The 24,929-nt window shown below is 43.0% G+C and overlaps 1 protein-coding gene across 1 annotated transcript in view; it reads right to left on the reverse strand.

Annotated features, from left to right (window-relative positions):
- The window catches only part of ADAMTS17 (ADAM metallopeptidase with thrombospondin type 1 motif 17), a 148,025-nt gene that overhangs the window by 66,871 nt on the left and 56,225 nt on the right, over nucleotides 1-24,929 (reverse strand). The window contains exons 7-10 of the mRNA XM_026040591.1: nucleotides 15,615-15,755; nucleotides 14,252-14,402; nucleotides 2,802-2,903; nucleotides 1,240-1,385 (exon numbers count right to left, since the gene is read on the reverse strand). Coding sequence (XP_025896376.1) covers nucleotides 1,240-1,385; nucleotides 2,802-2,903; nucleotides 14,252-14,402; nucleotides 15,615-15,755 — 540 coding nt within the window. The remainder of the gene's footprint in view (nucleotides 1-1,239; nucleotides 1,386-2,801; nucleotides 2,904-14,251; nucleotides 14,403-15,614; nucleotides 15,756-24,929) is intronic.

The following is a 24,929-nucleotide window of genomic DNA, read 5'->3' on the forward strand; positions in this document are numbered from 1 at the left end:
TATGAGCTAGAGAATTTTGAAATCAATGTGCAATCTTGGAGGCAGCATTTCCTGTAATTTAAACAACGACAGTGAATGGATTTAGGTTTGGTCAGCACTGTGGTTCAAAGAGACTTTTTTTTTTTTTGGAGCTGACAGCAAAGAAACCAGGTCAGTCCCTTGTTCAGTAAAAGGCTGGCAAAAATCAAGCCTAGATATTGCAGACACGCAGCTTCAGCTCAGCCCAATTTAAGGAGAGGAATAAACAAAAACATCCCTTTTGCAGCAAACACAGCGAGCCAGTGTGTGCCCACCCACTGCCTGGGCMCTTCTTTAGAGTGACTTTGTTGCTAGCCAGAATCTCAGCTTCTGTTAAACAAATATTCTTGTGCTTTATCTGTGAAAAAAACTTAAAATATGAATGAAATGACAGATGCAGAATTTGGACTGTTGCTGTCAGGACTGTGAGCATCTTCCTCCCCTCAAAAGCTACAATGCACACAAGCAGAAGTAGTCATTTAAATGGATACAACGCTAACTTCTTCAGCTTTTCCATAGGAAAAAAAAAGAAGCTTCAGGTGTGCCTCAATGATCTGATGAATGAAGGATGGCACGTGGGAGATGACTTCTCTTACATACCTTCCTGGATCAGCAGAAAGATGAGCCTAAGCAGAGAGCTCAGGGTTATTTACAGGCACTGTGCAGGTGCTGAAAGACACACACCACAGCAGAGGAACCTGTTCCCTTCCATGTGTGGGAACACCCTCCTTTGCTCAGGCAGCACAAGCCCATGCACAAAGCACTGGAAGCTCCTTTACCAACACAGCTACATATTGTTAGAGTTGCTGTCAGCCAATCTGTTACTTCCCAAGCCCAGAGCCAACAGTGCCTGCAAAACTGATGTGTAAGATGTATTAGCTCAGTTTGGTCTGTAGGTCCAGCTCAGCCCCTACTCACTTACTGAACTGCTGGAGAGGAAACACAGCATCTCTCTTCTGCCAAGCTACATGTCTTTAATTCCATTTAATCTATGTTTGCATCATTGCAATGGGCCACTTCCAGCACTAGCCCATCAAGCCACTTCCACAGCACCTGCGTTGCTCCCTAAATCCCTCTGCTCCCGAACTGTGCTCTGGTGAACACCATGTCTCCCATGTCCTCTGCATTGCTCTGCTGCCCGTTTCTTACCCATACTCATACAACAATTAACTACTAAGTTCACTATATGCAAAAAGAAATGAGCAGGATGCAAAGACTTACGGGGGATTGTCGCATTTCCGCTGCCTGAACCGCACTCCRGTGCCGCAGGTCCGGCTGCACATGCTCCACGGGCTCCACAGGCTCCAGTCGCCATCAACGTGCTCGGGGATGGGAGTTTTACTGACACACTCCCCAGCTCGGCACCACTGAAACGCAATTGGGTTAATATAGGCTGGAAAGAAGCCTTGTTCCTGCACACGGTCCTGCCCAGGCAGAGTTAGGAGGATGTCTTGTCTCAGAGATTACGACAAGTCTATGTGTTAAGTTTTTGGAGATTTAGGATTTCTGTGAGACGGAGGTGGGAGGAGGAGAAAGGGAGGAGGTGGAATGTAGAGATTTGTGTCACGCTCAACCAACTGCTGAAGAGAATCTTAAAAAGGCACAAAACTAACCTTTGCTTTATAAAACAGATAATTACGTTAAGTGCTAAGATGTAAACCTACACTCTTTGTAGAAATTGAGTTCAAGAATTTATACTTTGGATAAATCTTTGTATCTTTGTCAGCAGTATTCCCAGTGTACATAAAATCACTGAGGTATTTTGGCCCTAGTTTGGCTAAAATCCCAAGCAACCTTTGATTCCAATAGGCTGCACTGGCYCCTGACCAAGCAGCAAACTTGGCCCCTCTTTTGCTCTATCCAGGATAAAATACAGTAAGCACAACAAAACAGTGTTATAAAAGAATCRCTGGGACTCCTGTAGATAGAAAAACACATCTTTTAAACCCTTTTTTTCCTCAATTTCCCTGCCATGCTTTCCAGGGCCCAGTATTTTTTTGTAGATGCCRGGGGTTTATCTTTCATTTGCAGGCAAAAAAAACCATCTCTAAAGCCCAACTCCAGCACCAATMTTTTTATTTTCACCCCTTCTTCCTKCTGCAACCATGCACCATATGGTAAGTATCAAAATCCAAGACTTGTGAGCAAGRGACTGGCCCTTATTGAACTGATTCAGTTACTCTGTAGCTTAATGACTTAAGAATCAACCATCCTGGGAATATGAACCTTAAGTGATTCTTAGCACAGCCCATTCTAGGAGCTGAGAACGTGAGAATATATTTTCAGCTATCTTTAATAACACTATAGCATCTTTAAGAAGCCTTTTGCTCTTCCTCCATCCTCCTCCACTCCCAAAACRTCAGTCTAAATCCTCTCCGTGCTCCCCATCTCAAATGCAGCCAGGCACATCGCTTCTGTGGCTTGCACTTAAAAATACCTCCGTCTGGAAAGAGCGCCTGCAGCAACAGACAGATGTGACTGAGGAGGGAGCTGCTGCCCCCACGGCGCTCAGCCCATGCACTTCGCCCAGGAAGGAGCAGCTTTTCCTGCACTGCYTTCGCCAGCAGAACTTGACCACTGGGCTCTCCAGAGGCTACCGAATACACGTAGCAGAAAAGCGAATGATCTAACCAAATCCAGCTGTTAATTGAGCAGTTTATATAACAGAATCTGTATAAAATACCGGTTTATGGCAAATACTGAATATATGAACATCTTGGAAACATTATTTCACAGACAACGCTGGAAAAAAACAAGCTCACTGCTGCTGAGCATTTGATTACCTTGTCTGCGCCACACTCGGTGCCATCCAGAGGGGGGTCCAACTTTGTTTTACAGGATGTATCTCCTTCCACCAGGCACCAGAGCCCAGCACACATCAAATGCTGCAATCACAAAGCAACGAGGTGCAGTTAGTGCTTCTGGAGACGTCAGCCATGATTAGGGGGTACATTGCAAAGCTCTCTCATGTGAATCCAGAGGCATCTGGTTGGTTTGGGAGCAATTATTTTTAAGAAGAGAGTGGCATTAAATGGTGGGACTGGGAACATAAAAGAGATTGATGGATGCCATTATCAAGACATAAAAATATCCCGAAACAAGGAGTGCATTATTTAAACAAGCTTCTTTTCACAGGGGTAATTCTGGTCCAATAAAAGACTCATATATGGGAGGACAAGATGGGTGCTTTGGAATCATGCTTGGGTGTCTGAGCTGCTTCATTACTTTTGTTTTTCTAAAGATACTCAAGTAATCAAGCACTGTAAAACACAGTCAGCTCTGCTATAACCTCCTTGTAACAACTGACAACAAYCTTGGGGAACAGCAGGCGTTAAGGAGAACCCCATTTCATGGCTGTGCCAGGCAGCAGAGGACGAACTTGGGGRTCAGCTGCAGAAGTGCAGACAGGCAGGGGCGGAGTTGGCAGGTTTTAGTGCAGAGGCAGCTGCTAGAATCCACTGTGCYGGAGAAGGACAAGAGCGAAGGGCGAGGGCCAAGGCAGCACGAGGCACCACGCACCCTGCTCGCAGCCTGGGCTCACGTTCTGGGTATCATTACCCAGGCCGCCTGCTCTGCTCAGCCCATGCACATKACAGGGATATGAATGCTGACCACACTTGCGTGACCTGTCAGATCAATGATGTTTTCAGAATTTGAGGAAAAGAACCAGGAAAAGGGGCCTTTTCATCATTAAYATTTTCCACGGCTCCCCCGTGCTTTGCATTCCATGCAAGTGGATGATTTCAATAGAAAGCTATAACTTTGAGCACCAGAAAAAGAAGAGTTACATTTCTTTCCACTATTGTTCACGTTTCCCTGTAATGGTAAAAAGATGAGAAGCTTGACTCTCATGCCAGCTGGTCTTGTCAAGATTTATGGCACCTCATTAAATAGCTGAGTCAACACAATTYAAACGTATGGTTCTTTCAGTGTCAGAGAGCGTGGGTGCCTGTGCGTTTGGTGTACACGCATGTTGGTAAGGCTACATAAAACAGCTGTATGCAGAGGGTGCAGACGAGAYAAATCCCAATAGCAAGAGTGATGATGTAGAACATACTGAAATAAAACAGTTATCGCGGCAGTATCTGCATCCTGTTTTATTTCCACTTTTCTTATTTTCTGGGAAGAGGATTTTGCACTATTTCAACCAAAAGAACATTTACAAAGCTCGAAGCAGATGGCACAATTTAGTAACATCTGTAGCAACCACAACATAAAAAGTTACCACCAAATAACAGTAAATACACCAGGGAAGACTAAATCAATGAATATCAAGACCTTTTGCCCAACTAAGAGAGCATATGGGAAAATATCAGATTTTTGACATTTTGACTGAATGGCTGTGACTAATTAGTGGTCTACCCGCAGCTCTGAAAGCACTTAGGCATCCAYTGGCCACGAGGACATCACACGCTGTTTTACAGATAGGTAGACTGAGGCAGAGCATTTGGCAAGGCAGAGATTTCACAGCAAAGCGCAGCATTGGTAGCGCTGCACCACCGCTCCCACAGCCTCCGGACCCGTTCACTCCTGCTGAGCACTCAAATGCAGCAGTACATCCGTTAAGTTGGCCTCAAGTGTTACAGAGAGAACACTGATCTAGGCAGTAAACCTTTCAAACTGAGAAGCTCATTTCCCACAAATGCTACACAGCACGGAGAGGACGCTTGTTTTCCGAGATGCAAAGCTACAGCACCCTTACATCCCTTGAACTCTGGAAGTTACAGCTGTTCTTTACACAGGAWTCCACATATGAACAACAAAAGAAGATGTAAAAGCAGTCAAGATGTTCCAAAAGCACATCCATGTCACAGACCTAACCCTGACCCAGCGGAGGCCCTAGCCCCAGTGCAGGACATGCTATGTGCAGCTCCAGGCCCTGGCTAGGAGCAGCCTATTGACACATTACGCTCACTAAATGCTGGTGGCTTCACTGTCACTCCAAACACTGATGTATAAACATAACGTCCACTGCAAAGGCAAGGTCAGGAATTAACTGGCAATCTGGACTCTCTTCTCTCTCCACACTTGTGGGCAGGGATCTTGCTAAGTAGCATCAGCAGTGCCTACTTCCAAACTATGGTCCAGGAATAAGAGAAGTTAAATGCAGCTTCCGAGAGGAAGGGAGCAGACAGCACGGATTTCAGCCTGACGAGGCTCTGGCCTCTCTCTGCACACATGCCTACCAAGTTTCAAAGTTAAATGTTATGAGAAGCTTTTGAGCCTGATCTCTTGAATGACCCAGACAGAAATTCTGCTCTGTGTTTCCAGAAGGAAACCCTTTACTTCTGCTTTCTGTCAGAAAAAACATCCTGGCTGAAGATGCAACGGAATTCATTCAGAGAAGTTGTTCTAGACACAAACGAGCATGGTTGTTAAGGATCTGTGCCTTATACGTGGCCAAAATTTGTTAAGCTTCASTTTTGAGCCCCTGAACCTTAAGCTGTAGGTAAATTACTCTGGGTTAAATTCYCTGTTTAGATGTAAAACTAGGAGCAAGGAGGTAGGTGGAAATAGAAAGTCGTAAAAATCAAGCGTCTCTTTTCAACAATTTTGGTTGTTAATCACAATTCCTCCATAGTCCACAAGAATGTGGAAGGTGATAAAGTCACAGCTAACGTGCCCAGGTAGGAGCTATGGCCCTGGGGAAGGAGCAGGCAGAGCGAACCTCAGCCAGCAGGGTCAGACCCGGCACCGCTACGGAGCTCAGCCCAACCTGTGGGTACCGCTGCGGCCAACGTTCACAGACGTGGGTGCATGGGTCCATATGAGCGTGTGCATCTATGAGTGTACGCGTGTATTTATATAAATGTGTATGCATATATATAAAAGTTATACATACAAATGTGTATACATATATATAGAAGATATACACAGAGATAAATAAAGAGAAACATCTCTCTTCCTAATACCAACCTTTCAGAAATTTCCCGTCTTTGAGGTATGGAAAACATAGGATTTTTATAGCATCCTTGCGTTTGATTCCGAATACTAAATGCAAAGCATATTTCAGGAAACAGTTATAGAAAAATCTGGTAACTGTGTTTCAGCTCTGTGTTCTACTGCCATACCACTACAAAGCTCCAATGCTCGTTAGTGCAGCCCCTTGTATTTAATACAGCATTCAGATACCCCAGCAAAGACTAAACCGGCAGCTCTGGTATTGTACGTTCCCAAGATGTTTTATCATGCTAATAGCTCATTTCAAAAGAGATCGTATATCCTCCTCAGCTACACTATAAACCCGAACAAAAATCCCCATTAAATAGGTCCGCAGTTAACCAGTCACAGTGACTGACTTTTTAATAGTTAAATAGCCAACTTTGCTGGGAAATATCAAAGTGAGAAATGGCAGGACTTGAAAGGAAGTTGCCTGTATATCTGAGTGGCAGTTCAGAGCTCAGACTGATACAGAAGAAGGCATCAAAAGAGCTGTACTGCTGCTAACTGTGAATCCAGCAGCAGTTCTTACAAGGCAGCTCGCTGCCTGCGTGGTCTTCCCAACAGCAGCCACAAAGGGGGAAGCACCCGTGCCAGCCAGGGTTTTCCACTGGTAGATGCTTTTCACTGGAAAAAATATAGATTAGCAGAAACTGGTTTTTTGGGGGGGGAACTGTTCATCCTTGCACCAACTCCCAAGTGAAATTTTCATTTTTTAAAATCCAACTGCCTGTCCAAGTGAAATTATGTGGTAAGAAAATGAGGAAAACAAATCAAACTGACATGTCTTTAACAACAATTTCAGATCCTCCAATACTGCTGCAGAACTCCTGGTCTGCACAGCGGGCAGGSAGCAGTGCCRAGGGGTGACAGCTCCCAAGGCGGAGCGGCCTGCCAGGCAGGCGGGAGACACTTCCCGACACRGATACTGTAACGGCACCTACAGGAGAAGGGCCCTTGCGGTGCCAGGTGCTCTCTCTTCCTCGGCAACCATGTAATCCAAACACAYGCCTGGGAATCTGCAGATAAAGGAGACTTTCTCTTCCTGCTACAGGTGGGAAGATGAGGGATGGAAAAAGATTAAATGTCCTGCTCAAAGTCACCTGGGGCACAAGCAGGATCTCCGATTTCCCTCCTGAAAAAAAGAAAAAAGACACTGCTCCTGCTGCCYGTTGCCCATGGAAAGAGCAGCTTCTTCCTTCTGGCAGCAAAATTAAACCACCATGAAACCAATTTCTCTGTCAAAATGAAGGGATTAGGAAGAAGGGCTTACAAAGAGTAAATACCCCTAAGGAAGTGGAACAAGAGAGCACACAACACAGAGGCCTGCYTATAAATAGACTGGCTTTCAGTGAAGCACCTAATCTCTCATTTTGTCATGGTTTTGGCTTGGCATATAGCTAACCGAGCCAGAACATGCCCCTCCGCACAATCCTAATTAACACCAATTAAGCACAATACTGTAGTAGCACGCAACTTGCCCAAAACACTGTGCATAACATCCTGAGGGCTCGCAGCACGCCTCTGCACACATCAAGGTGAGGAAACCAGTGCCCCCATTTCCCATCCGGTATCTTTGATTTGGATGCATAAACACAGACATCCTACAGCAGATCACATAGGAGCAAGTGCTTGAGGGTTAACTGCTTTCTGGTGCTCCATCCCATGCTCCTAGGATTCTACGAAGGGACCTGCAGAATGGATGGCAGGAGACAAAGAAACACAACAATTCTGCTGTCCAGAGGGGTTTGTCGTACACAATCATCAAGCCTTCCTGTGAGAAAGCCCATTTGGAGTTAACTGCACAATTCAATATCTGAGAATTGTTCCTATGTAGGGGAAGATAGAAGAAACCAGTATTTTAAGAAGCAAGAATGGTCTGAGATGTGTTCTCAGTAAGGCAGCAGGGAGGTTAACTTTGCAAAGCACATAGAAGCCCAGGACTCCTGGGAAAGCATACGGCTCTCCTGAGGACTGGGTGCTCTTGCTCACTCTGTGTGCTCTTGACTTTGCTGCATTTGGTTTTCAGCATCATGGAAATCATGCAAGCACTTTTACAAGGTCAAACTGAGGAGAAGCAGACACTTCATACAAGGCATTGGAATAGTCCTTCCTTTTAATTAAATGGTAGGAAATTTCTGAGTTGACTTATTATCAATTTGCACCCCAATATGCCTCAAAAGAGCTATAATTCATTAACTATGTCACRACGACAAGGGCTGTACTGCCGCACTAGTGTGTTAAGTGCCATTTCCATGTACCATGTCTCAAACTCCATGTACCCCATTGTGAAACTGGTTCTATTTATTTACAGTACTAGGTCATTATCTTCCCAGACTGAAGGATGGGTCAGCAAAACCTCTGGGGCAGACTCAGGAGTGTTTCCTAGCTCAGGAGAAGAAATCTGCCCCTGGCAAAGGCAGGCAAAGAGCTGCTGCCAAGTCCCATCACTCGCATTTAAGACTCAGTTTGGAACCTACAGCCTAAAATCTTCATCTTGCACCTTGCAAGATGCCCCTAATACTAACTCCAAGAAAGAATAATATTCCCTCACAGTAACTTCCAGTTAACTCCTCAGGTCCTAACATCTGATTTCTAAGTAAGAAAAGCACCGTATGGGGTTTTTTTTTTTTTTTATTAACAGGAGGTGTTGTCTATTAAAAATAGCAAAACCTGGGAAATTAAATGACAGATCATATTTCTTGAACATGGGAAATAAGAAAGGGATAGTAGAAATAAACCGAGATACCTACAGGCAGCATTCAGATGGGGTTGTGGACTTTTTTTTCCCTTGAAGTGTTTTACAGATGGGAAGTTCCCAGAAGGCTGGTGGGAGGGTTCGAGCTTGTTACACACTGTTTTCAGGCTGATACTGAATAGTATTTTGGCTAATTTTGTTAAGTTCAAACTTCAGATGGAGATGCCACATCACAAGGCTGCACTAATTCCTTCTCTCTCCTCTTGTGTCCTAATAAGTAAATATAGGATTTCCAAACTTGAGTACTTGATTTTTAGAAGACACACTCTATTAAAGAGTTTATTATTTTTATACTCTTGAATTTCCACATTGTATTTTCATGATTTTATTTTGGTTCCCTGCTCTCTTTTTATTTTTCTTTAAACCACTGCACCAGAATGTGTTTTGACCAACTTCCAAACTGAAACACGTACAAAAATTTCTGAAGCATTCCAATAATTGTAAACTAGGCTGTGCTGCCCAGGCAGGAACTCTGTTCCTCTTTCTTTCTCCTTCTCTTAAATAAAAACTATTTCCACTGAAAATAAAGAGAAAAAGGTCTTTCTTGCAACATACAGAAGCAGTGAAATAGGACACTTCAGTTTCACATGAAAGAGGCAAAGTAAAAATAGTCTCAATTTTAACAACCTACATTAGGAAAACTGTAAAATATAGCATGACAATTAAGTAAACTGTTACCTTCAGTTCTAAAAAAGAAAACCTTCTGCTTTTATTTTAGAATTGCCAGGCTTCTAGCTTGSAAGTCTCAACAAACCCCAAACCATCCTTTTCCAAATGTATTATTATTATATTTACAAAGACACTAAAATGTGCGCATGTCCACGGAAAACTATGTAGACAAAGTCCCTTGTTATACAGAAAACAACAATTAGACCTCTTATTTTCAGGATACATCAGTTCGCTATCTAAATACCATGCTCTTGAAAATATTCTCTGCATTACTTAATAATAGGGCTTGCTATCATTGTCTCAATCTTGCAAATGACTTTGCAAAGAAAAACCTCTTGCAACCACACAGAGGCTCATTCATTCCCATGCACCGAGTCCAAGAGTCCATTCCACCAGGCTCTTTGCAAGCTTAAGACCACAGAGACCCACAACTGCTTAATATTACTCCTCATCATATCATGAGCTATGAAAAAAMTGAAGAAACACATAAAATTCACTTGATTGTTAAAACTTTTGCTTCCTTTGCTTTCTCTTTTTGCAATCCTTTTCCATTTTAATGCAGATGTCTAGTCAGTCTCTTTTGGCTCCTGCTCAGCTTTGCCCCCCTGTTCCGTGCTACTGCCTTGTGGCTTGTGGCTCCTAGGGGAGATGTGTATTTGTTTAAAGACAACTTCCATTTAAGATTAAAAAAAGAGTGAGGCTAATTCTAGCTGTCTTGAATTTTCTCAAAGTACAGTGTCATTCCAAAACCCACATTCTCAGTTACATCTGAGTTGACAGTGTCCCTTTTTCAGCAAAAAAAAACCTTCTTTGTAGCAATACTAATTTCTTTCCACATGCCATTTCAGCCTGAGCAGAGTTTTGACTCAAAACAATACTGAAAGATAATGGTTATGTAAAAAGCCGCAAAAATGTGTTAATAATAAATAAGCCAAAAGGCATAAAAAACAAAARGCCAAACATTGGATACAAGAGATAGAAATCACATTTTTTCCAGAAAAAAAATAATTTGAGTGCAAAAGCCTCTGTTCATAGGCATGCCAGCCTAAAAAATAAGCCCAGTTCCAATTAAACACAGAGCGTATTTTCACAKGAGGTTGTGAACACCACATTTATGCGTTTCTGATGCAGAATCATCGTATCTGCTCTGCAAGAGATTCCGGGATAAGCAGTTTGTGTTCTTCCTTCCATGGAGAGCAGAGCTAAATAAAGGGGAGAGCAAAGAGTTAAAGCCTCCCCTCTGCAGAGACCTTCCTCACTTGCGTGGTATAGAGACTCTGCTTCCTCTTGCGTGGGGGTGAAATGAATTCACAATACTTGATTCACAGCAGAGCGCGGATCTAAAGAACCGAGGTCAGACAGGTTGAATTTCCAGGCATTTGCACAGGCCAGTGTGTTGGGGCTCACAAGGACCAGAGGCCTCAAAGGCCTTTGTGTTTGGGGGCCACTGATAACGCACTGGGAGACAAGGCGATGCAACTTCAAAGCTACACTTCCGTTCAGCTTCTCCTGCGAACACATCATGACTTTGCCCAGGACTTTGGACTGACACAATCATCCGTTTAGTTTCTGTTAAACGCAGCCTCCTTCAAAAGGAAGCCTCCTACGAGASGAGCACCTCTGTGCTGAGCTGAGCCAAATTCGCCTTGTTACTCAAAGTGACCTCAGGGGCCCAACTGTGCAGCTGCCCACCCAAAAACAGGCAGCAAGTTTGGCATGGTAGAAGATGGTTATCCCACCGGATAACCATTCTTGTTAACCAAAGAGTGCAACATTTGCAACGGGAAAGAATAACAAAAAGCATCATGTGAAAATACTTTAAGCCGTTTGCAAATTACAGGAGAAAACTATGCAAGTCAGATGGTGAGTACTGAACGGTCTCAAGATACTCATTACTGTATGCGAAATCATCTCACTTGAAAACTATCCAACTTCTATTGTCTTGTTTTATTCCTCAGATCAAAACTGGTCATGAATTTTTCCACAGAGCCATACAAATATTTATTTTCTTGACAGTGAGCAGGAATTCACCTATCTAATATTCAGTTATATTTAACCTAAAACCCTGCCACTGGATTTATCTTAAACCAACAGAACTATTAGCACAGCATAAACCAAAATACATTTGTATTCTCTCAAGCAGTTCTAGGTAATCTTGGTAATCTTTTTTTTTTATTATTTGTAAAATATCATAATATAACTTAGGGGCTTCCAATAAGTTGAAGTTGATTGCGTTCTGCCCGACAAGCTTCCAGTCTAAAATCCTGGTTCTACAGCTCTTCAAAGAGGTGACACACACTGCTAACTCTTAAGAGATTGTAGAAGCACATCCTAAATTACACATCTCAGAGGTCACCGATTACAGCAACAACAGGCTATGGCTAAGCTGATTATCACAAACAAAACTTTTAATTATTTTTGTTTAATTTTAGCATATTAAACTGCAGAGACAGTGTCTAAACAAATTGAAAAGAAAATGATAAGACAAAATTACAAAGCTGAACAAACCTGTTATAATTCTATAGACTATTTTTTATACTAATGAACTTCAGTTTTCATTAAGAACAAACATGGAGCAACAATCTGCAATATTCAATCTGAAGTATCTCGATAAACTGGGATATTCATGGATAAATTATCTAGTAAGAGAAATAAATCCTGCCATTCATGACCAGAGTATCTCAAGTCTCTGTCAAAGATATTTATATCCCTTTAAAAATAAGTGTCTTGACACTTTTAAGGGAAAATCTTACTGCACTGAAAGTTTCTGCAGCTTCTTAAAGAAGGTGCAGTCTTGGATTCCTCTAATCTTTAGAATTTGCTTCACCATCATATTGTAYGCCAGTTTTGAACACAGGACCTCCAGTTTGCCTGATATAATTATGGAGCTCAGCTATCTCCAGTGAAATGCTGCAATGTAGCTCTGTTATTAAATAAAAAAGTAGACAGAAGACAAACGTCTTCGGAAGACGACTGAGCAGGCTAATTTCCTGAAGTTGATTTCCTTTTTTAACAAATATTTATTGTCCAATGTTTACTACTTTTACATTTGGATTTTTTTAATACTTTATTGAATTAAAAATACCACATTACCATTGGCTGAAAGAGGAGACAGCTCTATTTGCCAATAATTTCTACAGCTAATGCCAATGACTTGTGCCAATTTTTTTTTTTGGGTTCATATTTTTGTAGACAGCTTTGAGACTTACAATACAAGCATTCTGCAGATGAGGCACAAGAAATACAAAGGTGAAAAGAACAAAAACTTCAAAGGTTTAAAAATCAAAGCTTATCGTTTTCTTTAAAAAATTGACTTCCCTTGCCTTAAATCTCCACTTCAGAGTAGCATAAATGGACACAGATATTTACCTATATTAATGGCATATGACATTACTGATACATTGACTTCACGATGAGACTAAGAAATGTTAAGCAGCCTTAAATAAGGGCTTGCAACTTATTTTAGTCCGTTGCAGTCTACACAGCTTCTCATTCTAAAGACCTTCCAAAATCTCTGTTTCTTTGGGAAATACTGAACACGTGATGGAGGAAAAGAGCACAATTTTCATTGTGCTCTAAAGATGTCAAAGAAGAACGGTGAAAACTTTTGGGAGGCACCGACACCTGCTATCTGTATCTGACGGAAGAGAACAGCACCTGTTGCTTTGATATCCTGGCAGGCAACTTCTCCCTGAAGCAAATCTGGGCTGTACCACTGGACATGCTGTTTCTGCATGAGAAATGCTGACCACCTACCACTGAGCTGACATTCTCATTAGGCACTGGCCTAACCAGGAAGAGAAAAAATCTTATTCCAACAAGAAAAAACAGTATCTGTTCCAGTGCTGGACAAGCAGGATGACACCCACATAGATGAAAGAACCTGAACTTTCCTGGGTAGACTCCGGGTTCTTTATAGACCTATATTCTAACACTGTTTCTAACCTGGTGGTGTGCATTTTCTTCACGGGTCTGGAAAATACAACCTACCCAGATTCTTTTCTTCTTGTTTTCATGTTTAACACTGTTAGCTTCCAAATCCAAAATAAATAAAAACAGAAAATGTGAAATTAAGAGCATGTTCCCAGGATTGCATGTGTTCAACAGTCTTAGTCATTTGGCACTTAGAAATCTCGGCGATTGGTGATTAGTATTTTGTTATAATTGATTTAATATCCCAAGATTCTTCAGAACGGAACTAAGAGAGAAATTGAAGAACAGAAATGCTCATTTTTAAGGATGGCCAGCAACCTGACTACTCTCTGTCTGGTCTATCTAGGACACAGTACCACCAACTGGCGCTGGTGACAGGACGCAGTGCTTCATGTCTTCTGGATAACTCCCAGCACATAGTGGAAATGAGCCTTTCTCCAATCCCTATTTAAAGCATGACACAGACAAGCTCCGGTCAGAATACAACAATATCGAACTATGCGTAAGATTTTACAAGGTGTTTAGGTGCCAAAATTCCAGAGGAAAAGTCAAACAGCCTAGTCTCAAATGTTATCTAATTCTAGAGATACCAAAAATGAGAGTTTCCATTTTACCCAAGTACATGGCACAAGTTGTTTGCACTTTGTACTTTGCCATAGTACTTTGCCATAGCAGTGTCCAAAGGAAACTGTGCTTGAACTGAGACTGACTGCAAACAGAAAAGGTTCTTCCTGGAGATTAACATGCAGAAATATGTGCCGTTGGCATGAAGGTCAGTTGGAATGACTTACCAAGCTCACAGCAGTACTAAGCAGGTAGAAAATCCTACTGCCTAGTTTTGAGGAAAGTACAAGTTCCTTCTATTCCTGAACACTTGACAGCTTTAATTTCACTGCCTACCTGATTTCCAGGTGCCCCCTCACACGTTCTTACCTCCATRTTCTTGCAGAACGTAGCATTGGTCCCGAAGAGGATCTGGCACTGTTCGTCTGCGCTGTAGTGCATTCCCGGCAGCTTGTGAGGGAGCCGCACYGCGTACTGGCTTCGGGGGTCTGTTACCAGCAAGCACGTGCTGACCTTGGACCTGCAGAGAGCAGCAATTAAACATGCCTTTAAGGGACAGCACCTCTGAACTGCAGTGTCAGATCAGTGCTGTAGAGAAGCTGATACTGTGCAGAACAGGAGTGACTTTCACAGTACCTTTCTGTGACCCTTCTGAACTGTCAAAAATTACGGATAGAAAGGTCCTTGGGAACTCACCCCTCCACCATCATCCCAGGCCCCAAGGCAGAATCAGCTACACTCACATGACTCTGGGTAAACATTTGTGTAACCTACTCCTAAAGATCTGATGGAGACTCTATTTTGCCCCCAAGCAATCTATCCTAATTTCTTCAATAGCTTTACAACAGCTAGAAAGTCTTCCCTCATGTCTCATCTCAATCTTCCTGGCTGAATTTTAAGCCCTTAGTTTCTTTTCTTATCCATTACAGACACAAAGATTTTCCTTATGTCTTTACAACAACCTTTTACTAACTGCAGCATCATTGTGGCATCTCCCCTCTGTCACAGTGGGATCAGAGTGAGTTCAGACACAACTTTTATTTCAACTTTGTGTCTGTATGATTATGTTAATTCCCCCTTTTTTTTTCCTCTATTTCCCTTCCATCATCCCCCACCTCTAATCTCCAGATTAGTAACAGAAGCACTGGTAACTGTGCCAGACACTGTCAGAGTTACTCTACAGGTCTAAGACCACAAATACAGAGTTCAGACAATTCTAGTACTTGCTAAAGCATCTGAGCATGAATAACTATTGGGACTAAAATGTTTCTTGAACTGTTGAAGGGCATGAACTGAAATACAGATGCAGTGGGAATAAAGTTTATAAAATTGTTTAAGACCAGCACTGAGAAGTGAGAAAACACATTAAATTAACTCCTAGCAAAGTAAAGCCTCCATAAGAAGTACTGCTAGAGCACAGCACAAAGTTGGCATCACCTTACAATGGGGATGATTTTTAGGGGTTCCTATATGCAGACTCCTGTCACTGCAAACCTGGAGGATATCTCCATGTAAAATGAAGGTGCACCGGGATTGTTTTTAAGAAGCTATCAGTATCTTGACAGCTACAAGTGATCCTTCTGCCCTCCACAGACCTTAGTTTCAAAGGGGCTGCTTTAAAGCAGACAAGTTCTGCACACCCTAACGACACATGCATATAGATTAGACTTGCACTTTCAGACAGCATCTTAGGTTCTTGCCTGGGTTTTTCCGTACTCAGCACAATCCTTACTTTAGGAAGTTTTCGAGGTCATCTCGGCTGCATGAAGACCAGGAAAGGTCACTGGGGTTCCTGCCCTTCACCCATTCTCCAGACATAATGTGAGACCTCCCTGCGCAGGATAGATGATCATCATCATGGCTCATTCCCATGCTGTTTGATTAAAATAAAACAAGACAAAGACAGGTCATCGTGGGGGTTTCTCATTTCCGTTGCACTTAGCAATGACATTCACATCTCAGCAATTAACAAAATAGGCTGCTCAAACAATACACAATCGCTCACTTGCTGCTCTAAGTACCATGAGCAAATGATGCTTTCCTTGAAATTCTCTGTTGTCTTAATTGCACAGTTTAGAATTTAGTATTCGTTTTATTTTTAGATATATATTCCCCATTAGCACTGGTAACATATTTTGCTTCAAGCTGAGAAAAGCATCAGCACAGACTTTCCAAAGCTGTATGAGAACAAGCATGTCTACTACTCTCGTTACCAAAACAGAGAGCTCAAAAGCACATCCATCCACCAGTCCCACTGAGGACTCATTTGTGGAATTTCTACTTTTGGGTTGCTAGGACAAATTGCTCTTAAAAGTAGCCTCTTTTTCTCTGTGGATGCTACAGCAAGGTGAGACTTCTCTGCTGAAGGTTAAGGCTTTTTGCACGGTCTCTGCAGTGACAAAGAATGGATAATTGATATACCCAAGTTTACCTGCTTCAAACACAAGAAAGCCGTGGAGTTTCCATCCTGCTGCCATTAAAAAACTGCACAGAATAACCTTTTGTAGGGTTAACATCCTTCCCTCAATTCCAGCATGAAATGGAAAGTGGCTTTCAAATAAAGGTGCCTCATTCAGTGTCACTTTTGAGCAAAATAACAGCTGTCACCACTGAGTTGAAGACTGCTACAAAACCTAAAAGCTTGAATTAAATGGTAGCTCTCTAAGTCTCCAGCTGGCCGGGCCGAGCAAGCCAAGAGCAGTTTCTTTAAACATGGTGTTGGACTGTTTAATACATACAGTTTCTCTGCAAATCAGGGGCTCCTGGATGCTTTCTGACTGCATTCCTGGCTTCACTTCTCTCCAGTTTTGAGACTCAGCTATTCAAAGCCTAAACACAACATATATGTCTAGTTGCAATGAACCAAAACCTGCTTCAGCAGCTTGATAATTATGGCTTAGTTTAAACCACCATWTAGGCCATTTTTAGCTTAAAGTGAAGATTAAGTGGTGGCGTCTATTATTTTAGATTTATCTCCAGGGACATTGTTATTTCTAGCAAAACTACATTTAACTTAAGTTTTAGACTCAGAAGTTCATAGTTATTCTTGTTTTTAAACCTTTGTGGGTTTTGAAGGCAGGAGAAACATTAACATGAAACATATTTTGTTTGATGCATGCAGGAATAATTTAACAGTCTATTAGTAACTCTGACTTCAAAACACAAAAGAGTGAAATTCTTGCTCTGCTGAAGTGAATGGGAGCTTTGCCATTAACTTCAATGGAACCTGCATTTCACTCCAAGTATTTTACCCATGTTGCTTCTATACACAGAGAAAACTCTTCACTTGCTATGAAGCAAGTTCCAGCAGTATTCCTCCAATGCAAATAATCCCATCTAAAGTTCATATTCCTAAAAGCTGGGAATAGCATTTCCCCTAGAGCTCCCTAAATAAAAAGTGCTCTAGCTTTCTGATTAGCTTTTTAAATTTACTCTTTGTTATACTTCTTGAAAGTAGGATTTTTTTTGGTTGGCATAAAAACAAGGCCAACAGTTACTAATTAGTACCTTCCTATCCTTAGTTTTACTTTAAATGTGAACTCATGCAAGACAACTGTCTGGCAGAACTGTTGAGGTTAAAATTCATCACTCAGCTTTGTTTCTATAGAAGTGTTTGAGAYAGATCGCAGTCTCTGCAGAGACTGAGTTAAAACCCACATCTCAAGAGTTACTTACTTATTTACAGGTTATTTACTCATTTCTGAAATTCCTTCAATGTTTTGATGTGGAGAAACATACAACTTCCTGAATAATTCCTGATCTGTGAACAGGAATCCTTTAAAAAGCTGCAAGCTTGGAGTAATTGTGCCTAAGCTATTTGCATGAAGCAGTAAAGGAGCCCCACYGAAGCCAAAAGAGCTCTGCCAATTCAGATTAGCTTGGGATCTGGCCTCAAGGGACACAGGAACCTCCTCCTTCCCACACAGGAACCTCCCTGGGGCTTTCAGAGATGAGTTTCTAGCAGAACGAAGCTGGTAACACCTTTGCAGCTGCTTTAATTGGCAGTTCAGAACCTTTCCCATCTACTTTACCTTACAATGACTCACTTGAGGAAAGGATTAAATGACCTGCAGGACTAAGGCATACCCAAGCACACTAACACATTCTTTGCTAAGTTCAAGGCTCCCCAGCTACATCAAAGAGAATGTTTTTTTCTTCCTAAACACATAGTAAATGCAATGCCATGCTGATTCTTTTCAGTAATGAACAGTCCCCTCTCCCCTTTTATTGGAAGTAAATTGGGCCGCATTATGCGTTTGCACTGAACAGCAGTCTAAGCACCAATGCAATGCTTTACCTTTTCTTTGTAATCCTCTATTCTCACCTGCAATTCAGAATTCACATGGAATTMGAAGCAGTTAATCAGCCCTTGGAAATACCCTGCCACGAGAAGGAGCTGCACGTTACCCCGAACACCACAGAGCCACCACAGCTACTACAGATGAGCACAGCTCGATTTCACCCTGTGCTGTGAGCACCACTGTCACGACCTGGTGTGTGCACTCTGCTCACAGGCTCCTCCAGTTCCTCCTGCATTCTCCTCCTGAAGAAAAGACTGCACAACAGCAAAGAGACAACTGGGGCTGTCAGATGGCCCTTGTACTCTGTCTGCAGTGAACGAACTGAGATTTAAACTCCAGCTTCTCTGCTAATATTGCTAACACAGCGGTTAGCAGGTAAATACTCCGGGGCAGCACAGGGGGAGTCCTGCAGCAGGACTGACCAAAACTCACTGACTGATTGCAGTCACAGCAAGGCTCGTTTTATTTGCAGTCACAGAGAGGCAACAACAGATCTCTGATGCTCTTCTTTGCAGAACAGCACTTTCATGTAGCACTGCAATGAATAAATAGTAGTATGCAAGGTCTCAAAGCCCTGGCCTCTCTGAAGCCTGAGCTGCTTTCCAGGACACCACTCTCAGTCGGAGCCTGCCCAGTAATTCAGGACGCCAGAACTGCACTCTGGTCCTCAGCCACATAACTTCTTGGGGATCCCTTTTAAGCTACATGCAATTTACAGCTGCTTGTTTTCCCACAGCAATACCAAATAAAAGCACTTGCTTTGTTTGCTTTGCTCATTAGTGAAGCTTCTCCTTGAGACAGTTAATGTAACTAAACTGCTCTGTTTACCCTTGCTACGTTTTCCAGTGTTTCCTGTTATTCTTTCCAAGCCTAAGCGAAAGCCCACCAAAGCCTGTGGAAAAGCCTCCTTCTGCCTTCAACATACAGTGCGTTGTACCTCCAAGCTAAGGTCATGTATACAAATATTCATCAGGACTGCTAGGACTCTCAATCGGTCTCCTATTGAAAGTCCCAATCTGAATTTAAGGATAATGCCAAGGAAAGTGATTTAAGAGATGCTTTGAATTTTTTCAACAGCTGCAACTTTGCARTGGGTAACAGACTACTCGAGAAATCCCCAGGATTGTCACCAAGCGCTCCCCACTGCTGGGGGAGACTGTGAAGTGGGGGAAAGAGAAAAGTTTGGTAGCAAACTTCATTAGTAGCAAAAAAAAAGGGCTCTTCGTCAGGAAGGAGGGTGGCAAGTGAAGAACTATGAGGAAGAGAAGCCTTAGAAAAGAAACTCCTGCAGAAGTGGAAATCACCAGCCACTTTTACAATCCTTCTGTTTCAAACAGGCACTTCAGCTGGCTGCTAAGAAGATCTTCTCCACAGGCATTCTGTGTAAGCCAAGCTTTCCCATTTTCCTGCACATAGCCCAGGACGAGCCTGACGCAGCTTTGCTATAGATACGAGCAGCGGTCAGGACTAGCGAAGCTACCCAGCTCTGTCCCTTAGCTGCTCAACCCACCACTCACTGCACAACACTAAATGGCTCCCAACACCACAGGCACTAACCTTGAAACTGCCATTTTCCCAAAGGACAAAATATGTGAACAAGACATGAGGACAGACACTTATCTCCTCTTTCACTTTTGCAGACAGAAAGCCAACTGCAGAGCCTTTCTGGGCCGTAAGGATCAAGCCACAAACTGGGCAAGACTCTGAGAAGTAGGCTGAAAATAAATGGCAGGCTGAACAACAGATGGAACGTGAAGGGAGGCACAATCTGTCTGCCCTGGAGTCTGAGCAGCGACAGGATCACTGTGCCACAAGGACATCCCTCTACTTGGTGGCACTGTGCACACCAAAACCAGCCCATTACCTGCACAAAGGATACAACTGATGGACAAAATATCCCCTCCTTCCCTTTTCCTCAACAGCAATGGTTGAGAAGGGAGACCCGCCTTGCTGGTCCATTCAGTCTCTGACAAGAGAAAGAYGCTGGTATGCAAGGAAGTTATACAGGGTGCATGCATGGCTCCCTGCTGAGAACATTAAGTATGGCCATTAAACTCAAATCGATATAGGTCACTAAGCAGAGAACATACGTCAACAGTTCTCAGCAGCTACTGACTTGGGCTGGATTTGAACCAGCAACTTAAAAGTGGGAGACAGTAATATCACATAATCAAGCCTGTGAGCCATCCAGTCCCAAATCGAGTTCAATGTTAGGAATTTTTATTAACGTTTGAAATTGAAGCTGCATCACTGGAAAAATGCCTACTTCTGAACTGGTTCAACATGTTTAACATTTCAATATAAAATGCCGGTATCTTACAAGTTATGAGGTTTCCAACCAGTTGAGAATAAAAGCATAACACAGGCAGAAGTGAAACGGGGYTGCTCATTAAAGCTGGAATAGCAGCTGCAGTGCAAAACGAGGACAATAAATTTAAAGCGAGTGACCTCGGAAGGTGATGCATCTGCAAAGCAAGCAAGGAGAAACGGAGACGGCCAGAGGGGTCAGAAAGGAGTCCAAGTGAGACTTGGATGGAGGGCAAACTCACGAGCGCCAGGGAAACACTCTGGGTGAGCGGAGCTGGGGTGGAGCTACCGAGGCAGCTTGTGTAACCTTCTTACAAAAGCAGCAGTCACTGGCACTGATGCCTTAATAGAAAACAGGCTTTTTCACCTTGCACTTTTCAATCACGTAAACACAGCGATTTAAATACCTTCGTTACTTTATCAGTTGCCAGGAGGYACTTTGGTTGGTGGGGTTGGAAGGAAGGTAACCCTATTTAAGTGTTTTTAAAAATGAAGATGGTCATTTTGTGCACAACCATCTAAGACAAGAGCATTCAATTTAGGTGCTCAACTATTCTTTTTTTTATCAGGACAAGCAACACTTTAAAGAAGCCATGACTACTGGACTCTTGTTTTCATAACCAAGTTTATGTCACTCTCCAATAATGAAGTAACCAGACATTTTATATGGTTATCTACTCATTGAACAGCCAAGAAGTCAACAACAGGGAGTGAGAACACATGAACGCCCATGGTGAATAGCAGTGTGGAAAGCTGTGGTTTATTCAGCTGCATGACAGATCCAGCCCTTTATGATATGGTTTTCATTTAAAAAGAATTAGCTCTTTGCCACGCAATCTGGAAGGCTGCAAGAATGAGCTTGTGAGGCCTGGGACAGAGAGCACAGCGGACTGGCACAGCAGGGACAGGCTCTGTGACATGTTACTCACCCAATTCTTTCTTCTAAAAACTTCTGCCCACGGGATACTGAGACACCTGTAATGTAGCTGGTCAAACCCCACCAACATCAATGTCAGTTCTTTTACCGGTTGCATGGAAGTTAGACCAGGAGCCATAGAGAACTGGACAAATCATCTTAGGATCAGCTCCCTAACAATAACATCACGTGCCCACACTACTGACTCATTTTTCCTCATGGACATTTGCTCATGCAGCGCTCTCAAGAATCCTTGTCATCTCTGCAGCTGATTCAGAKCAGGCAGGCAGGGCCCAAGGTATTCCAGGACTTCTTAGCAAAGTGAAGGAAACCAGTTACGATGTGGCCGAACACTCACCCTTTCAACAGCGGTCCCCATTGCTTCTATCTGTGGATGGACTTTTCCCAACACAGCAGCTTTTCCTGAGAAAGCCTCACAGTGTTCCTGACGAGAATCAGCAGGTCCAGGGAACGTAAGGATTTACATACCAGGTATSAGAAAAAAATATGCTCTGCCCAACAGAAAGTCCTAGGAAAARCTGAAGGTGCTCAACATTTGTACAAATAAACTAATGGGAATCTCCATGCCAAAGAGGTAACATTATCTGAAGAAAAAACACACCATTTTCATTTTAATGTCCACTCCTTTTTGGAGTTCCAGGTACTATCCAAAACAAATCTCTAAATGGGAGGGCCGTCAACCACAGCAGCTCCAGCAGTATGGATCAAGACTCAGAAAAGCAGTGGGAAGGTAGCTTGATGTAAACCACTTGTACACTTTTCTCCCAGTACACATKGGGTCTTATCCTGCCCAGAATCCCCTGATTTACAAAGCTGCAAAAAGGTACAACCAACGTATGTTTTTCAGGGAYGAGCAGTGAAGAAACACTGGTTGTTAGTAATGATCATAGCTAAACTGTGGATACCCTGAAACAGAAAAACAAAACAAAAAAAACCCAAAACACCTCTTACTTGCTTCAATCTGTTTTCATAAAGCAGGGAAGGAACAGAGTTACTATGAATGAAACAGAACTCAGTGGTGCGCAGGGAAAGACTCTGCTCCCTTCTCTTTCCTGGCGAGCAGAGGCTGCTGTGCTGCAGCTGCCACCCCTGGTCTGCAGGCAGCAGCCTGGAGCATCGCGGGCTGCTGCAGGGCCACAAGCTGTCTGCCTGCACCGCTGCCTGCAGCRGCGAGAACGAGACCTCAAAATACAACATGGGTTTTCTCAGAAGATGAAAAGCCATACAAATCTGTGGAGTGGGAAAGAGACAAAACCTCAGGGACAGCTGGGTGGGAATGCCCACCCACCAGAGAACCAAGACAAAAGCACAAGCACACTAAGAAAGGCTGGCTCATGTGGGTAAAATCCTGTCACTCAAGGTGTGGCCAGTTTAACGGGAGCTCATGAACACACACACACACACGCTTAACTACAACTTTACAAAACTCTTCTAAATTAATTCCTAGGGTCACGCAGAGTTATGATGGGAACTGCAGAGGGTCAGATCTGAACAAAGCAGCTCAACACGAAAACCCCTAACAGGAGGGGGAGGAATGCAGTTTACATGTTATGCCACTGATAACAGCTTCTGGAGACAGCACGGGAGCATTTCTCCAAAACAGAGCACATGCAATTCTGCTCACCACCCTGAGATACAATGGCTGCAATAATGTAATCTGCAAATCTGATAAGGTTACTTCAACAAACACTGTAAAAATTTCAGGATGAGCTGCAGGAATGTTCTGTAGCACTTAGGATTATATTAACAAAATACAACCACTTTTTTTCTAAGCTTTTTGTTTGTTTGTAGTGAGAGACGCCTCAAGATCAAGTCTGGGTAAGTACTGACATCTGTAACRGAGTGAAATAATGGAGTGAGAGGCAAAATATACCCAATGGAAAGGATGACAATTAAAATGAGTACGTGGGAGTTGGTCTTTACGTGCACTTGAGCAGAAAAGCAGTAGTTATGGTAATATTCCTGTAGGAAAACCCAGTTTTCTGAGTATTTGTTCAAAGTTACAAAACAGTTAAATTAAAAAATCAATGGTTGATGCTCCCAGCAGCTCATAATGAGTAACAGGGAAGAGGTCTGGCCTTTTTGGCTAAGCCTATCCCGTATTACACAGCAAGCAGCTCYAGTTGASGCAATTTGCCTCCTGAAAGGTGCTAGCAACTAGTTACAATTCCAAGTGGAGAAAAGCAGGATATCTTTTTTACTCTGGAGAAAAATTCCTTCTCTCCAATACAAGGAGTGCCTTAATGAAGAAACACCCAGTTTGCAGGGAGCGCTCCTTTATCTTCACTGGCTTTAGTATTTAAAATTAAATAATTAAATAATTAAATAAATTAAATAATTAAAACGAGCCTAAAAAAAAGGAAAATGTCTTAGCTCTCTAGAGCATGGATGGCAAAGAGASGGGTGGCCGGAAGGGAGCCCAGCAGGCAGGGGGTGGGAGACAGGGCAGCTCTGGGCTCTCAGCAGCAGGCGAGACTGGGCTCTAAGGACACAGGCATCAGAAGCTGCTGAGATGTCCAACGTCCCTGCATGTGGGCAAAGCCTGGCACGCAGAGCAGATGGCTGGAGCAGAGGGAAAGGCACAGTGAAAACCACTGATTTGGAGCACTCAACACACTGAACTGTCCAGAGTCCAGCAGGAAGGAAACTTCTCTTGGAAGACAGAAAGAAAATAAAGCATTATGATGAGATTCTTTTTCGCTCTGTTTTGCTTTACCTAGACAAGAACAAAAGCAGAAAACTCTGCATTGTTCTTTGGTTTCTGGAAACCAGGGTTCAAGTAAAGGCATGGATGACAAAACTCCTTGCTGGGCTGGACTGAGGAATGGAAAGAAGCCCAGCGTCTGATGTAGGGAGAATTTTACAAATGGGAAGGGACCAGTGAGAACAAAGAAGGTCTGTTCATTTTGTCTGTCTAGTAACCTCTTCTCGCTAAATTTTATTCCCCAGCACAACTRTTGGGCAAGAGGCAGCCAACCTTGTTCCACTACAGTGCAACCTTCCACTGACATAACAGCAAAGAGAACCACAATTCTAGAGGCAACATTTCCACTGGCACTGCTGCTGCTGAGTTATTACAGAGGGCTCGTCCAAGTGACAGGCTGGGATTTATCACCTTCTCCAGCTCTGCAGTCATATTCACCTGGAACCTGTTGAACTCAGCAGGCCAGGCAGACAGCCTGGGTTACAGGCTATTGGAAACCAACTGCTGGTGGAAAAGTAAACACTGGTGCAAGATTGCTGCCCTTGTATAAAAACAAATGCTTATTTGGTAAATGGCACTTGCAAACTAATATTTCCTGTGTTGGTGCGTACTGCAGAGGTTGCACAATGAGGGTTTGTACGGTTCCTATGTTTTGGGTCACTGGGTGCACAAAACTGTTGCCAGCAAAGCCAATGAAGTATGAAACCAGAGCCCTTGTAGCAGGAAGCACGGGCAGGATTTGCCAAATCATTACAGTCCAGCTATTTAACATGGCCTTGGCTTACTCAGCAGAATGAG

This window comes from Nothoprocta perdicaria, unplaced genomic scaffold (assembly GCF_003342845.1).
Source record: "Nothoprocta perdicaria isolate Ctin4 unplaced genomic scaffold, notPer1 scaffold_26, whole genome shotgun sequence".
In the NCBI taxonomy this organism is placed as follows: domain Eukaryota; kingdom Metazoa; phylum Chordata; class Aves; order Tinamiformes; family Tinamidae; genus Nothoprocta; species Nothoprocta perdicaria.